At 42.1% G+C, this 17,718-nt stretch overlaps 1 protein-coding gene across 1 annotated transcript in view; it reads right to left on the bottom strand.

Annotated features, from left to right (window-relative positions):
- Positions 1-1,004: 1,004 nt before the first annotated feature.
- The window catches only part of pcnx2 (pecanex 2), a 33,921-nt gene continuing 17,207 nt past the window's right edge, over positions 1,005-17,718 (bottom strand). The window contains exons 26-34 of the mRNA XM_064950318.1: positions 17,380-17,633; positions 16,616-16,849; positions 16,281-16,384; positions 9,915-10,059; positions 5,894-6,124; positions 3,531-3,805; positions 2,947-3,122; positions 1,877-2,310; positions 1,005-1,593 (exon numbers count right to left, since the gene is read on the bottom strand). Coding sequence (XP_064806390.1) covers positions 1,423-1,593; positions 1,877-2,310; positions 2,947-3,122; positions 3,531-3,805; positions 5,894-6,124; positions 9,915-10,059; positions 16,281-16,384; positions 16,616-16,849; positions 17,380-17,633 — 2,024 coding nt within the window. The 3' untranslated portion in view covers positions 1,005-1,422. The remainder of the gene's footprint in view (positions 1,594-1,876; positions 2,311-2,946; positions 3,123-3,530; positions 3,806-5,893; positions 6,125-9,914; positions 10,060-16,280; positions 16,385-16,615; positions 16,850-17,379; positions 17,634-17,718) is intronic.

The raw sequence follows: 17,718 nt of genomic DNA, 5'->3' as shown, positions 1-17,718 counted from the left end.
TGTCCTCTGGGCCACCATAATCACAACATTTTTTAACTGGTTGTTCAGTACAGTACCGTTTCTGTGTCTGTTGAATTCAACATTGCGTACCGTTCTGGCATACTGAACGCAACCCTAATGGCTTGATGCCGAAACGTTTTAGTTTTTTCACCTTACATTATGAACTTTTCGGGCATCATTATGTCCCAATAAATCATCTCTATTTTTGCATTTAAACCCGTTTTTCCTCATTTCCGACTGTGCGGGTCTCCATCTCTCCCAGTATTCTTATACATTTTGAAACCTACTCACCTGTAACAGACACTATTTGATATAAAGGTCCTTTAAAGAGCACAGTGGGGCCCATTGCAGTCAGAAACAGGATTTTCCTGTTTTATATACACGGAGTGCATAAAACATTATGACGCCTGCTCTTTCCATTACATAGACTGACCAGGTGAATCCAGGTGAAACCTATGATCCCTTATTGATGTCACTGGTAAATCCACTTCAATCAGTGTAGATGAAGGGGAAAATACAGGTTAAAGAAGGATTTTTAAGCCTTGGGACAATTGAGACATGGATTGTGTATGTGTGCCATTCAGAGGGTTAATGGGCAAGACCCTTAGTGTGGTAAAAATAAACATATGGAGGTGTGCTAGACAATCTATACTAAAAAGATCAGTTGTGTATTGTTTTTAAACATATGCATGCTTTTCTCCTACGACGAAACATCTGCGGTAGGATACACCCGTGAATCCTCTGCAGAGGCAATCGAGGAGAGGAGCAAACTCCTCTGTTCACCTATTAACAAAATTACACTCCTACATATGGCGACCAATTATCAGTTTCCGGGTCATGGAGGAGAGGAAGATGGAGGAGTCGAGGAGAGGACTTACTTTTGCACAATTGAGAAAAGGCTTAAGCGTTCTACTTTCCCAGCTAGCACCTCACCAACCAATAGAGATACAACCTTTAGAAAGTGACAAAATATTTTCCAATTTATGAACGCTCAAAACTTTGTTTCAAGCACCTTTTTGTTAGGTTTTTTATTGGTAAACTGAGCACATAGTGAAAAATGAACATCAGTCCATGGAAAGTGCCCATATCTCATGCACCAGATATATCCTTAAAGTGATCTGATTATTGTTCACATTTACTCCACAGTATGAAATGAATCCAGTGATCCAGCGACACCCTAAACACGACTGAACCTTTGAATGTGTTTATTTTGTTAAGTGTTTATGAGTTTTTAGTACACTATTGACACATCACATAATTCACAACCCTTTGGACAACCCTCCCGGTGTAGGATCATGAACGGTGCAGGAGTTGTCTTCCTTACAAAAAAGTTTATTTTGTCACTCGAGCAACAGGCATTGTTGTTTACATTCAGAACACTGGGGCTGAACATGCTGCGGAGTGAGGTAGGTGTTGGTGGTCTCAGATAGTCTTTTGCTCTGGAAGTTCGTGGGTTTCAGAAGTTGTTGTGTCCTCCTGGCTCTTATCTGCGACCTGTGTGCAGCCTTTGTCACTTGAAGGCTTGTTGTCTTTCGCGCCATTGGGAGTGTTGGAGTAGGTTGCATCTATACTCTCGTAGGGCTCTGATGTCCACTGGGAGCAACATAGAAAAGATAGAAAATTCTTAATTTATTCAGAATTATTTAATTGCATTTATTTAATACAATCTGAAATTTGACGCATTGTACCAACTAAAAAGCTAATTTAGTTTAATTTGACTTATTTAAAGGTTCTGACACGTCTGATAAGTGTCCTCAATCAACTGTTGACATTAAATGCTAACATAGATAACCACAACATAGTTAAACGTTAATATAGTCTCTTGAATTAAGCTTAATAAATGCTACTAAATATGTTATTGAGCTGTAGCTTCTACCTGTGTGGCTCGGCTAGTGGACCGGCAGGAGGGTCCACCCATGGCGATGTTGACGCTGCTGGACGACTGCGTGTCCGTGGTGTTGCCCCCCTCGGCCGCCGACAAGCCGGAAATGACCAGACCACTGGAGAAGCTCCTCTTGCCGAACAGCAGGCTGAGGGTGGAGCTGGAGGAGGACACCTGGCTTGAACGGTGGTGGGCTGCAGCCTGGAGCTGGGAGCTCAGTTGGCCCCCGGCCGTGGAGAGCCGCGGCACCTGGGAGAAGATGGAGGCGATGGAGGTGTTGAAGGACAGCTGGCTATTGGAGAGGCGCTGCACCAGGCCGTTGGCAGAAGCTGACACCTGCTGACTGTCCAGGATAGGCCCTGACTGGCTGGTGACTGGAGGCCGCTGGCTCTGGGGCTGCACTGAGCGGCTCCGGTACTCTCTCCTGGCTGGATGGATGCACATAAAGACAAGAAGACACAGTCAGTGTCAGACCCTAACATGGCAGACCCATGAACATAGCTGTCACAACCTAACATTTCAGAACCATGAACATAGCTGTCACAACCTAACATGGCAGAACCCTGAACATAGCTGTCACCACCTAACATTTCAGAACCTAACATGGCTGTCAGAACCTAACATGGCAGAACCCTGAACATGGCTGTCAGAACCTAACATGGCAGAACCCTGAACATGGCTGGCAGAACCTAACATGGCAGAACCCTGAACATGGCTGGCAGAACCTAACATGGCAGAACCCTGAACATGGCTGGCAGAACCTAACATGGCAGAACCCTGAACATGGCTGTCAGAACCTAACATGGCAGAACCCTGAACATGGCTGTCAGAACCTAACATGGCAGAACCCTGAACATGGCTGTCAGAACCTAACATGGCTGAACCCTGAACATAGCTGTGCAAGACACATCAATGTACTCTACTTAGATGTGTAATGCTTTCATGGTAAGGAAACCAATATGTAAATTAGTAACTTGGGTGAACCATCCCTTTAAACGTATCATATATTGCATTTGTTGAGCATACGTGTGCATCTCCAGTAGAGAAAAGCTGGTGAACCAAACCTGCAGCGTGCTGCCTATTGGCGTGAGAGGTCCTGTTGGGCCTGGCCTGGTAAAGACTCAGGCTCTGGGAGGTGATGGAGTTTGGGTTGTGGCTCAGAGAAGAGGAGCCCCCTGCGCAGTCCACATCCTCCATGTTCACACCACTGTTACAACTGGTCAGGTTATCCTTCCGCACCCTGCAACACAACACACACACAGTAGCCCTATGTTACCTTTATATGCCGTTCGACAGCACTATTAAAATGTTGTTTAACTCAAGGGCAATGAATCTGGATTGATAATGTCAATCGAAAGCATGGACCTATAAAAAGCTTACACAGTGCAGCTGTGCCTCCACCCAATAAACACTCTAAACATAAAAGTTCCATTAGCCTAACAGAAGATGCTAATGGTCAGTTAGTTATTTCAATCTCTCTGGATGCAGCCAAACATGTCGCAGCACTTTAGCCCTATAGGGTTTGGAAAGAGTGGTGCTGTCACAGCAGAAACATCCCTGATTGGATTCCATCCACAGGGGAGCAGAGCTCTAGCAGACTGGCTGATAAAGGGTACCCTTCTGCTTCCCCTTGGCAGCCAGCACTCACCGCAGCCACTTGGAGAAGAGCCAGGTCCTGATGCTGTCCAGGCTGAGAGGGCCGCCCCAGATACTCCTCAGCTGCTTGTGGGTGCCCATGTAGGATGTGGTGAGGGGGGACACGTACATGGGGTAGCCCAGTGGCTGGTCGCATGACGAGTTGATCATGTTTCGCAGGGCCTGCTTGGAGTTCTGGATGCTGCCTCGCTCTGGGTTGCGGTTGCGCAAGAACACCAGCTCCTGCTGCTGGCCGGCCCACAGGCCCCTTACACACTCCTTATTGATCTAGAAGAGAGGAGAGGATGAACAGGGTAGTATTACTGACATCTGAATACACATGACAGTCCAAATCCATACTTCTTTGATTTAAATCACCATTTTAATCAACTATGATACTATGATTAAATCATGACTACTGGCGATGGCAGAGAAAGGGATCAGGGTAGTACTATTGACACCTGAAAACACATCACACACCTTGTCCAATTCCACATTTCTTTACTCTGATTAAATCACCATTTTAAATCAATTGGATATGGCAGATCCATTTGGATAAAATTTCTTTACTTCATTAACCAAACCAACAACTCGTCTACCCCACACTGCTCACTCTAAACTCTATTAATATACAGTGCCTTATGAAAATATTCACAGCACCTTTTCTATATTTTGTGTTTCAGACTGAATTTAAAATGGATTAATAAATAATAAATGGATTAAATTTAGGTTTTTGTCACTGGCCTACACACAATACCCCCCAAAAAACGGAAATGTCTTAGGTTAATAAGTATTCAACCCCTTTGTTATGGCAAGCCTGCATATGTTCAGGAGTAAGCATTTGCCTAACAAGTTACATAATAAGTTGCATGGACTCACTCTGTGTTCAATAATAGTTTAACATGATCTCTGTACCCCACGTATACAATTATCTGTAAGGTCCCTCAGTCGAGCAGTACATTTCAAATACAGATTCAACCACAAAGACCAGGGAGGTTTTTAAGGGCACTTACTGGTAGATGGGTAATAATAGAAAAAGTAGACATTTAATATCCCTTTGAGCATGGTGAAGTTACTAATTACACTTTGGATGGTGTATCAATACACCCAGTCACAACAAAGGTACAGACAGGACTCCAGAGAAAAGAAACTGTTCAGGGATTTCACCATGAGGCCAATGGTGACTTTAAAACAGTTAGAGTTGAATGGCTTTGATAGGAGAACACTGAAGATGGATCAACAACATTGTAGTTAATCCACAATACTAACCTAATTGACAGAGTGAAAAGAAGGAAGCCTGTACAAAATACACAAATTCCAAAACATGCATCCTGTTTGCAACAAGGCACTAAAGTAATACTGCAAAACAATTTGGCAAAGCAATTTCCTTTTGTATTGAATTCAAAGTGTTATGTTTTTGCCAAATCCAATACAACACATTACTGAGTACCACTTTCCATATTTTCAAATATAGTGGTAGCTGCATCATGTTATGTGTATGCTTGAAATCATTAAGGACTGAGGAATTTTTCAGGATAAAAAGCTTTCCACCAGACACTGGGAGATTAATTCACCTTTCAGCAGGACAATAACCAAAAACACAAGGCCAAATCTACACTGGAGTTGCTTACCAAGAAGACAATGAATGTTCCTGAGAATCTGAGTTACAGTTTGGACTTAATCTGCTTGAAAGTCTATGTCAAGACCTGAAAATGGTTGTCTAGCAATGATTATCAACCAATCAACCAGGTATGGAAAGCTATTAGAGCCATACCCAGAAAGGCTCACAGGTGTATTTGCTGTCAAAGGTGATTCTAACATGTATTGACTCAGGGGGTTGAATACTTATCTAATTAAGATATAGTATTTTTTTCTTCATTTTTTTTTAAAATATATTTTTATACATATTTGATCATTTTTCTTCCACTTTGACAGAGTATTTTGGGTAGATTGTTGACAAGAAATTACAATTAAATACAATTGAATCCCACTTTGTAACACCATAAAATGTGGAAAAAGTCAAGGGGTGTGAATACTTTTTGAAGGCACATCAGTGTAACTTCATCTCATGTTCCAGACAGCTTCACACAGCTTGAATAGACAGCAATGCTGAATAATTCCAGTTTGAACTATAATACCATAGGCATTTCTATAGATCTGAAAGGACTGGATATATGTAAGCAATATCGTAATAGCTTCATCTTGCCTATTGGTTGGTAGAAAAACTGCCATATTGCTTACTTTATACACTCCTCACTGATCTACAGAAGTGGCTACAGAATAGGGGCTTGGAATTCATCATGTGTTCGGCACAACTGTTCATTCCAATCTGGGGTGAAGTTTTTTAACCATTGGTGGGGAAAATGCCACACCCACCTTAATGACCTTGAAGCTGAGGTGGCGTTTGTAGAGCATGATGATCTTGTACTCGTCCGTGCCGTCATCCACCATGTGTCTCAGTGTGAGAAGAGTGTCCCGGCTGGACAGAACTGCCTTCCTCCAGGCTGGGTCGCTTTCATGGCAGATCACCAGACTGGTCTTGTAGTTACTAATGGCCTCGTACAAGATGGCTGGCTCCTCGGTCTCCTCCAGACATGTGAAGTGGTCCTGAGAACAACCAAGGAACAGAGCAGTAAGTAGAACCGCCATAAGTAAAAGCTTTATTTTAGGGATTTACTGAACCACTTAAAGGACAGGATTCAATTAACAGAGCATTGTCAAACTTTTATAGCGCAATTTGCACTGGAGCCGACATCCGCCGCTTTTACCCATGAATTGCTCCTTTTAAAGGCAATTTCTCTTGACATTTGCGGGAATCACATTCACAATAAACGCTGCAGATGTCAGCTCAAGGGTAAATAACCTTTAAAAGCAAAGTGCAGTCAGTGCACTTATCGACAATGCGCCTTTGATTGCATCCTGGCCTAAATAAATCAATCTTTGCAGCTCTACCCTAAAGTGCCTTCAGAAAGTATTCACAACCCTAGACTTTTTCCACATTTTGTTGTGTTACAAAGTGGGATAGAAATGGATTTAATTTAATGTGTTTGTCAAGAATCTACACAAAATATTCTATAATGTTAAAGTGGAAGAACATTCAAACATTTGTATAAAAAAATATATATATGAAAAATGAATTAGATATATAAGTATTCAACCCCCTGAGTCAATAGAGTGGTGCAGTGGTCTAAGACACTGCTTTTCAATGCAAGTGGCATCAATGCAGTACCTGGTTTCGAATCTAGGCTGCATCACATCTGGCCGTGATTGGGAGTCCCATAGGGTGGCGCACAATTGGCCCAGCGTCGTCCGGGGTAGGCCGTCATTGTAAATAAGAATTTGTTCTTTACTGACTTGCCTGGTTAAATATATATATATATATATATATATATATATATATATATATATATATATATATGGTTAAATATATATATATATATTTATATTTTAATAGACGTTAGAATCACCTTTGGCAGTGATTACAGCTGCGAGTAAGTCTCTAAGAGCTTTCCACACATGGATTGTGCAACATTTGCCCATTATTATTTTCAAAATTCTTCAATCTTTGTCATATTGGTTGTTGATCATTGCTAGACAACCATGTTCAGGTCTTAGTTTTTACTTAAATCTACTTGAAAATCTAACTCGGCCACTCAGTAACATTTACTGTCTTCTTGGTAAGAAACTCCAGTGTAGATTTGGTGCTTAGCGCCATTCCGTCTTTTTTATCCTGAAAAACTCCTCAGTCCTTAACGATTACCAGAATACCCATAACATGATGCAGCCACACTATGCTTGAAAAAAAGGTACTCAGTAATACTGTATGTTGTACTAGATTTGCCAAAAACATAACAGTTTGTATTTAGGACAAACAGGATGCATGTTTTGGAATATTTTTTATTCTGTACAGGCTTCCTTCTTTACATTTGGGTTAGTATTGTGGAGTAACTACAATGTTGTTGATCAATCCTCGGTGTTCTCCTATCGCAGCCATTAAACTCTGTAACAATTTTCAATTCACTCATCATGAAATCCCTGAGTGGTTTCCTTCCTCTCTGGCAACTGAGTTAGGGAGGATGCCTGTATCTTTGTAGTGACTGGGTGTATTGATTCACAATCCAAAGTGTAATTAATAACTTCACCATGCTCAAAGGGATATATAAATATATATTGTTTAATAATCTACAAATAGGTACCCTTCTTTGCGAGGCATTGGAAAATCTCTTTGGTCTTTGTGGTTGAATCTGTGTTTGAAATTCACTGCTCAACTGAGGGACCTTACAGACCATTGTATGTGTGGAGTCCAGAGATGAGGTAGTCATTAAAAAATCATGTTTAACACTATTAGTGCACACAGTCCATGCAACTTATTACAGTGCCTTGCGAAAGTATTCGGCCCCCTTGAACTTTGCGACCTTTTGCCACATTTCAGACTTCAAACATAAAGTTATAAAACTGTATTTTTTTGTGAAGAATCAACAACAAGTGGGACACAATCATGAAGTAGAACGACATTTATTGGATATTTCAAACTTTTTTAACAAATCAAAAACTGAAAAATTGGGCGTGCAAAATTATTCAGCCCCTTTACTTTCAGTGCAGCAAACTCTCTCCAGAAGTTCAGTGAGGATCTCTGAATGATCCAATGTTGACCTAAATGACTAATGATGATAAATACAATCCACCTGTGTGTAATCAAGTCTCCGTATAAATGCACCTGCACTGTGATAGTCTCAGAGGTCCGTTAAAAGCGCAGAGAGCATCATGAAGAACAAGGAACACACCAGGCAGGTCCGAGATACTGTTGTGAAGAAGTTTAAAGCCGGATTTGGATACAAAAAGATTTCCCAAGCTTTAAACATCCCAAGGAGCACTGTGCAAGCGATAATATTGAAATGGAAGGAGTATCAGACCACTGCAAATCTACCAAGACCTGACCGTCCCTCTAAACTTTCAGCTCATACAAGGAGAAGACTGATCAGAGATGCAGCCAAGAGGCCCATGATCACTCTGGATGAACTGCAGAGATCTACAGCTGAGGTGGGAGACTCTGTCCATAGGACAACAATCAGTCGTATATTGCACAAATCTGGCCTTTATGGAAGAGTGGCAAGAAGAAAGCCATTTCTTAAAGATATCCATAAAAAGTGTCGTTTAAAGTTTGCCACAAGCCACCTGGGAGACACACCAAACATGTGGAAGAAGGTGCTCTGGTCAGATGAAACCAAAATTGAACTTTTTGACAACAATGCAAAACGTTATGTTTGGCGTAAAAGCAACACAGCTCATCACCCTGACCACACCATCCCCACTGTCAAACATGGTGGTGGCAGCATCATGGTTTGGGCCTGCTTTTCTTCAGCAGGGACAGGGAAGATGGTTAAAATTGATGGGAAGATGGATGGAGCCAAATACAGGACCATTCTGGAAGAAAACCTGATGGAGTCTGCAAAAGACCTGAGACTGGGACAGAGATTTGTCTTCCAACAAGACAATGATCCAAAACATAAAGCAAAATCTACAATGGAATAGTTCAAAAATAAACATATCCAGGTGTTAGAATGGCCAAGTCAAAGTCCAGACCTGAATCCAATCGAGAATCTGTGGAAAGAACTGAAAACTGCTGTTCACAAATGCTCTCCATCCAACCTCACTGAGCTCGAGCTGTTTTGCAAGGAGGAATGGGAAAAAATTTCAGTCTCTCGATGTGTAAAACTGATAGAGACATACCCCAAGCGACTTACAGCTGTAATCGCAGCAAAAGGTGGCGCTACAAAGTATTAACTTAAGGGGGCTGAATAATTTTGCACGCCCAATTTTTCAGTTTTTGATTTGTTAAAAAAGTTTGAAATATCCAATAAATGTCGTTCCACTTCATGATTGTGTCCCACTTGTTGTTGATTCTTCACAATAAAATACAGTTTTATATCTTTATGTTTGAAGCCTGAAATGTGGCAAAAGGTCGCAAAGTTCAAGGGGGCCGAATACTTTCACAAGGCACTGTATGTGACTTGCTAAGCACATTTTTACTCCTGAACATATTTAGGCTTGCCATAACAAAGGAGTTGAATACTTATTGACTCGAGACATTTACACTTTTCATTTTTAATTAATTTGTAGACAGCTAATTCCATGTTGACATTATGGGGTATTATGTGTAGGGCATTTAATCCATTTTAAATTCAGTTTAACTCAACATTTAGAAAAAGTAAAGTGGTGTGAATACTTTCTGAAGGCACTGTACAGCAAGATACCATGGTTAATAGAAACATGTACAGTCCACTGAGAATGCACAGGAAGAGTTTAAGGTTAAATGTACAGTCACCTACATATTCTACTTCAATAAGGGAACAAGAGAGCAGATGTTATTGTCTTCAAGATAGGCTATTGTGAATACCTGATGGAGCTTGAGACTCATCCTCACACCTGGGGCCACCACTTTCTGCAGCAGATCCATATCCGTGAACACCCACTCATCTTTAGTGGCGATACGGAAGTCTCCTTTGAACAGAGTGTTGAACCCATACAAGAAGGACTCCAAACTGAGTTAGAGAGACAGAGAAAGGGAGCATTGTCTTTTTTAATCACATTACAGCAAACACATTACAACAAACAGAGGGTTAGAGTTTAAGCAGACTTGCGTACCACTGTGATACTACAGTGTATTTGTACAGTTGAAGTTGGAAGTTTACATACACTTAGGTTGGAGTCATTAAAACTCATTTTTCAACAACTCTACAATTTTCTTGTTAACAGACTATAGTTTTGGAAAGTCGGTTAGGACATCTACTTTGTGCATGACACAAGTCATTTTTCCAACAATTGTTTACAGACAGATTATTTCACCTATAATTCACTGTTATCACAATTCCAGTCAGAAGTTTACGTACGCTAAGTTGACTTTGCCTTTAACCTCTTGAAACTCTAGGGGCGCAATTTCATTTTTGGATGAAAAACGTTCCCGTTTTAAACAAGATATTTTGTCACAAAAAGATGCTCGACTATGCATATAATTGATAGCTTTGGAAAGAAAACACTCTGAATTTTCCAGAACTGCAAAGATATTCTCTGTGGGTGCCCTAGAACGGGAGCTACAGGCAAAACCAAGATGAAACTGCAACCAGGAAACCAACAGGATTTTTGAGGCTCCGTTTTCCATTGTCTCCTTATATGGCTGTGAATGCGAGAGGAATGAGCCTGCCTTTTCTGTCGTTTCCCCAAGGTGTCTGCAGCATTGTGACGTATTTGTAGGCATATCATTGGAAGATTGACCATAAGAGACTACATTTTCCAGGTGTCCGCCCGGTGTCCTCCGTCGAAATTGGTGCGTCTTTTTCAGCTGCTGGTATTTTTCCATGCGATTCTGAGGGGAAAGCAGGCTTCCACGAACTGCATATCAATGAAGAGATATGTGAAAAAACACCTTGAGGATTGATTCCAAACAACGTTTGCCATGTTTCGGTCGATATTATGGAGTTAATTCGGAAAAAGTTTGACGTTTTGGTGACTGAATTTTTGGTTCGTTTCGGTAGCCAAATGTGATGTACAAAACGGAGCGATTTCTCCTACACAAAGATTCTTTCAGGAAAAACTGAACATTTGCTATGTAACTGAGAGTCTCCTCATTGAAAACATCCGAAGCTCTTCAAAGGTAAATGATTTTATTTATTTGGTTATCTGGTTTTTGTGAAAATGTTGCGTGCTAAATGCTACTCAAAATGCTAAGCTAGCTTAGCATACTCTTACACAAATTAGTGATTTGCTATGGTTCAAAAGCATATTTTGAAAATCTGAGATGACAGTGTTGTTAAGACAAGGCTAAGCTTGAGAGCAGGTGCATTATTTTCATTTTATTTGCGATTTTCAGAAATTGTTAACGTTGCGTTATGCTAATGAGCCTGAGGCTTTATTCATGATCCCGGATCCGGGGTGGGGAGTATCAAGATTAAACCGCTTGGAAAATTCCAGAAAATGTCATGGCTTTAGAAGCTTCTGATAAATTATGTCAATTAGCCTGAGTCAATTGGAGGTGTACCTTTAAAAAAAAAAAATATATATATATATATATATATATATATATATATTTCACCTTTTACAATTATATTTCACCTTTACATATTTCACCTTTACAATTGTGACCTGGCCAAGATAAAGCAAAGCAGTTCGACACATACAACAACACAGAGTTACACATGGAGTAAAACAAACATACAGTCAATAATACAGTATAAACAAGTCTATATACGATGTGAGCAAATGAGGTGAGATAAGGGAGGTAAAGGCAAAAAAGGCCATGGTGGCAAAGTAAATACAATATAGCAAGTAAAACACTGGAATGGTAAATTTGCAATGGAAGAATGTGCAAAGTAGAAATAAAAATAATGGGGGTGCAAAGGAGCAAAATAAATAAATTAATTAAATACAGTAGGGAAAGAGGTAGTTGTTTGGGCTAAATTATAGGTGGGCTATGTACAGGTGCAGTAATCTGTGAGCTGCTCTGACAGTTGGTGCTTAAAGCTAGTGAGGGAGATAAGTGTTTCCAGTTTCAGAGATTTTTGTAGTTTGTTCCAGTCCTTGGCAGCAGAGAACTGGAAGGAGAGGCGGCCAAAGAAAGAATTGGTTTTGGGGGTGACTAGAGAGATATACCTGCTGGAGTGTGTGCTACAGGTGGGAGATGCTATGGTGACCAGCGAGCTGAGATAAGGGGGGGACTTTACCTAGCAGGGTCTTGTAGATGACATGGAGCCAGTGGGTTTGGCGACGAGTATGAAGCGAGGGCCAGCCAACGAGAGCGTACAGGTCGCAATGGTGGGTAGTATAAGGGGCGTTGGTGACAAAACGGATTGTACTGTGATAGACTGCATCCAATTTGTTGAGTAGGGTATTGGAGGCTATTTTGTAAATGACATCGCCAAAGTCGAGGATTGGTAGGATGGTCAGTTTTAAAAGGGTATGTTTGGCAGCATGAGTGAAGGATGCTGTGTTGCGAAATAGGAAGCCAATTCTAGATTTAACTTTGGATTGGAGATGTTTGATATGGGTCTGGAAGGCGAGTTTACAGTCTAACCAGACACCTAAGTATTTGTAGTTGTCCACGTATTCTAAGTCAGAGCCGTCCAGAGTAGTGATGTTGGACAGGCGGGTAGGTGCAGGTAGCGATCGGTTGAAGAGCATGCATTTAGTTTTACTTGTATTTAAGAGCAATTGGAGGCCACGGAAGGAGAGTTGTATGGCATTGAAGCTTACCTGGAGGGTTGTTAACACAATGTCCAAAGAAGGGCCAGAAGTATACATAATGGTGTCGTCTGTGTAGAGGTGGATCAGAGACTCACCAGCAGCAAGAGCGACCTCATTGATGTATACAGAGAAGAGAGTCGGTCCAAGAATTGAACCCTGTGGCACCCCCATAGAGACTGCCAGAGGTCCGGACAGCAGACCCTCCGATTTGACACAGAGAAGTAGTTGGTGAACCAGGCGAGGCAATCATTTGAGAAACCAAGGCTGTCGAGTCTGCCGATGAGGATGTGGTGATTGACAGAGTCGAAAGCCTTGGCCAGATCAATGAATACGGCTGCACAGTAATGTTTCTTATCGATGGCGGTTAAGATCTCGTTTAGGACCTTGAGCGTGGCTGAGGTGCACCCATGACCAGCTCTGAAACCAGATTGCATAGCAGAGAAGGTATGGTGAGATTCGAAATGGTCGGTAATCTGTTTGTGGACGTGACTTTCGAAGACCTTAGAAAGGCATGGTAGGATAGATATAGGTCTGTAGCAGTTTGGGTCAAGAGTGTCCCCCCCTTTGAAGAGGGGGATGACCGCAGCTGCTTTCCAATCTTTGGGAATCTCAGACGACACGAAAGAGAGGTTGAACAGGCTAGTAATAGGGGTGGCAACAATTTCGGCAGATAATTTTAGAAAGAAAGGGTCCAGATTGTCTAGCCCGGCTGATTTGTAGGGGTCCAGATTTTGCAGCTCTTTCAGAACATCAGCTGAACGGATTTGGGAGAAGGAGAAATGGGGAAGGCTTGGGCGAGTTGCTGTGGGGGGTGCAGTGCTGTTGACTGGGGTAGGAGTAGCCAGGTGGAAAGCATGGCCAGCCGTAGAAAAATGCTTATTGAAATTCTCAATTATGGTGGATTTATCAGTGGTGACAGTGTTTCCTATCTTCAGTGCAGTGAGCAGATGGGAGGAGGTGTTCTTATTCTCCATGGACTTTAGTGTTCCAGAACTTTTTTGAGTTAGTGTTGCAGGAAGCAAATTTCTGCTTGAAAAAGCGAGCCTTGGCTTTTCTAACTGCCTGTGTATAATGGTTTCTAGCTTTCCTGAACAGCTGCATATCACTGGCGCTGTTCGATGCTAATGCAGAACGCCATAGGATGTTTTTGTGTTGGTTAAGGGCAGTCAGGTCTGGGGAGAACCAAGGGCTATATCTGTTCCTGGTTCTAAATTTCTTGAATGGGGCATGTTTATTTAAGATGGTTAGGAAGGCATTTTTTTTAAATATCCAGGCATCCTCTACTGATGGGATGAGATCAATATCCTTCCAGGATACCCCGGCCAGGTCTATTAGAAAGGCCTGCTCGCTGAAGTGTTTCAGGGAGCATTTTACAGTGGTGAGTGGAGGTCGTTTGACCGCTGACCCATTACGGATGCAGGCAATGAGGCAGTGATCGCTGAGATCTTGGTTGAAGACAGCAGAGGTGTATTTAGAGGGCAAGTTGGTTAGGATGATATCTATGAGGGTGCGCGTGTTTAAGGCTTTGGGGAGGTACCTGGTAGGTTCATTGATAATTTGTGTGAGATTGAGGGCATCAAGTTTAGATTGTAGGATGGCTGGGGTGTTAAGCACGTTCCAGTTTAGGTCGCCTAGCAGCATGAGCTCTGAAGATAGATGGGGGGGCAATCAGTTCACATATGGTTGACATCATGGGAAAATCAAAAGTAATCAGCCAAGACCTCAGAAAAATAATTGTAGGCCTCCACAAGTCTGGTTCATCCTTGGGAGCAATTTCCAAATGCCTGAAGGTACCACGTTCATCTGTACAAACAATAGTACGCAAGCACCATGGGACCACTCAGCCGTCATACCGCTCAGGAAGAGACGGACGTACTTTGGTGCGAAAAGTGCAAATCAATCCCAGAACAACAGCTAAGAACCTTGTGAAGACGCTGGAGAAAACAGGTACAAAAGTATCTATATCAAGGTATTGGAGTGGCCATTACAAAGCTCTGACCTCAGTCCTATAGAAAATTTGTGGGCAGAACTGAAAAAGCGTGGGTGAGCAAGAAGGCCTACCAACCTGACTCGATTACACCAGCTCTGTCAGGAGGAATGGGCCAAAATTCACCCAACTTATTGTGGAAGGCTACCCAAAACGTTTGACCCAAGTTAAACAATTTAAAGGCAATGCTACCAAATACTAATTGAGTGTATGTAAACTTCTGACCCACTGGGAATTTGATGAAAAAAATAAAAGCTGAAATAAATCATTCTCTCTTCTATTATTCTGACATTTCACATTCTTAAAATAAAGTGGTGATCCTAACTGACCTAAGACAGGGAATTTTTACAAGGATGAAATGTCAAGAATTGTGAAAAACTGAGTTTATATTTATTTGGCAGAGGTGTATGTAAACTTCTGACTTCAACTGTATTGGTTTCTATCTTCCTGGGGTCCAAACACATTAAGGCACTTACATCACACATAAAACAAAATATAAAACAGTACATCATATAACATTAATACACCACTACATATCTACAACACAAAATGTATAAAACCCCCAGACAACAACATTACAATGTACGTGTGTAGGGTGCGTGTGTGTGCGTATGCGTGTGTCTGTACCTGTGTGGGTGTCTGTGTGTGTGTGTGTGCGTATGCGTGTGTCTGTACCTGTGTGTGCGTATGCGTGTGTCTGTACCTGTGTGTGTGTCTGTGTGTGTGTGTGTGTGTGCGTGTGTCTGTACCTGTGTGTGTGTGTGTGCGTGTGTCTGTACCTGTGTGTGTGCGTGTGTCTGTACCTGTGTGTGTGTGTGTGCGTGTGTCTGTATCTCTGTGTGTGTGTGTGTATCTCTTCACAGTCCACGCTGTTCCATTATGTGTATTTTTATCTGATTTTTAAATCTGATTCTATTACTTGCATCAGTTACCTGATGTGGAATATACTAGTTCCATGTAGTCATGGCTCTATGTAGTACTGTGCACCTCCCATAGTCTGTTCTGGACTTGGGGACTGTGACTAGACCTCTGGTGGCATGTCTTGTGGGGTATGCATGGGTGTCCGAGCTGGGTGCTAGTAGTTTAAAAAGACATCTCGGTGCATTCAGCATGTCAATACTTCTTACAAAAACAAGTAGCGATGAAGTCAATCTCTTCTCCACTTTAATGTTAGCTCTCCGTGTACATTTAAGCGCCAGCCGTGCTGCCCTGTTCTGAGCCAATTGTAATTTACCGAGGTCCCTCTTTGTGGCACCTGACCACACGAGAGCCATAGCTGCCCCCTTTTGGAATCTCAATGGAACTACAGCTTAGTGTAGATTGATGTGTTTTTACCATCCATGAGTAGAGGCTGAATCTCAATGGAACTACAGCTTAGTGTAGATTGATGTGTTTTTACCATCCATGAGTAGAGGCTGAATCTCAATGGAACTACAGCTTAGTGTAGATTGATGTGTTTTTACCGTCCATGCCTGGAGGGTAATAAATCCCATATTTAACATGAAAGGAATGAATATTTGACAGTTATGGAAGGTTTACCTGTTGGACATGTTGTGAGATGCAGTCCCCAAGGATCTCCTGCCCAGCACAGACAAGGCATAGCACAGAGTGACCAGAGGGGAGTCCTCATCACAGTCCACAGGCTTGCAAAGCACAAAGGTCAAAGGTTGTCATTGTTCACATCCACTGAAATGACCAGCAGCAAGGAAACCAAACTGTACAACATGGGGTCATACTGCATGTCATGATAAGGCCCTGAAGTTTTTCTTGACAACATGACCTGATCAGGAAAAATGATCTAGACTAGGGCCTGGAGTTTTTCCTGTCTACATGCATGATTGTACTGTTCATTGCAATCTCACATCTCTACTTACCTCCTCCATTTTGTTGGCACAGTACTGGATCCACTCCAGATAGACGTTGCAGAAGCTGGCCCTGGTGACGCCCTGGAGGCAGTGGACGTAGTCCTCGTCTATCTTAACGCTGAACACGGCCGGGTCTCTCTCTATGTGGTGCCACTTGGTGTAGGACACCAGAGCCTCCGTGATAGAGGAATCCTTGATCCACGTCTGTAGCTTCAGGGAGTGGATCAGGTAGTAGATTATGCTCTAGAGGTGAAACAAGAGGGAATAATAACAGAAGATTGATGATTTTATGGTCTACTCCCTTTTGCCTGCATAAGACCAAGCTCAGACTTACTATGGAATGAAATGTATTTAACTGCTTATGAAATAAAACCGGTAATGAATTACAAAGATGCTGAAAGTTAAAAAAAAATGAATATAATTGAGCAATAAGGTCTGAGGGGGAGTGGCATATACTCAATAACCCACAGCTAAGGGCTGTTCATATCCACAACGCAACACAGGCCATTAGATGGGGTATATTGGTCATATACCACAAACCCCTGAGGTGCCTTATTGCTATTATAAACTGGTTACCAACCTAATTAGAACTGTAAACAAGTCATTTGTGTCATACCCGTGGTATACGTTGTGACATACTATGGCTTTCCGCCAATCAACATTCAGGGCTCAAACCACCCAGTTTAAAATACTGCTTAGATCATAGGTTAAATTCAAATTCAAAAAACGTTATTGTCTGTTACATTTCCATAAGAAGTAAAAAGGTCTACAACCTTCAGATAGTAGGTGATGAGCAGTTTGCGCAGGTCGTACACCTGCAGCATGGTGGCAGCATTGTTCTCGCTGATGCTGTAGCCCTCCAGCAGGTACTTGGTGGTGGTGACCTCCCAGGCCAGCCATCGCAGGTTAAAGGCCGCGTTGCAGGACAGAACGTGGGGCAGGTGGCCCGGCTCACAGCAGCAACAGGCATCATCCTCCTCCACCCCTTCAGTGATGGCCTCTACCTCCCTCTGCTGGCAGTATGTACCTGGGGAGGAGGAGAAGGAGCACAGATCATCATGTTAATGGTGATTTTAAATCTGTGGTCGAGATGTAAGGTTTAGGATTATTAG

This window comes from Oncorhynchus masou, chromosome 31, assembly GCF_036934945.1.
Source record: "Oncorhynchus masou masou isolate Uvic2021 chromosome 31, UVic_Omas_1.1, whole genome shotgun sequence".
NCBI classification, from domain to species: Eukaryota; Metazoa; Chordata; class Actinopteri; order Salmoniformes; family Salmonidae; genus Oncorhynchus; species Oncorhynchus masou.
The sequence above is the reverse complement of the archived record's forward strand: the minus strand, read 5'-3'. Positions and strand labels throughout refer to the sequence as shown.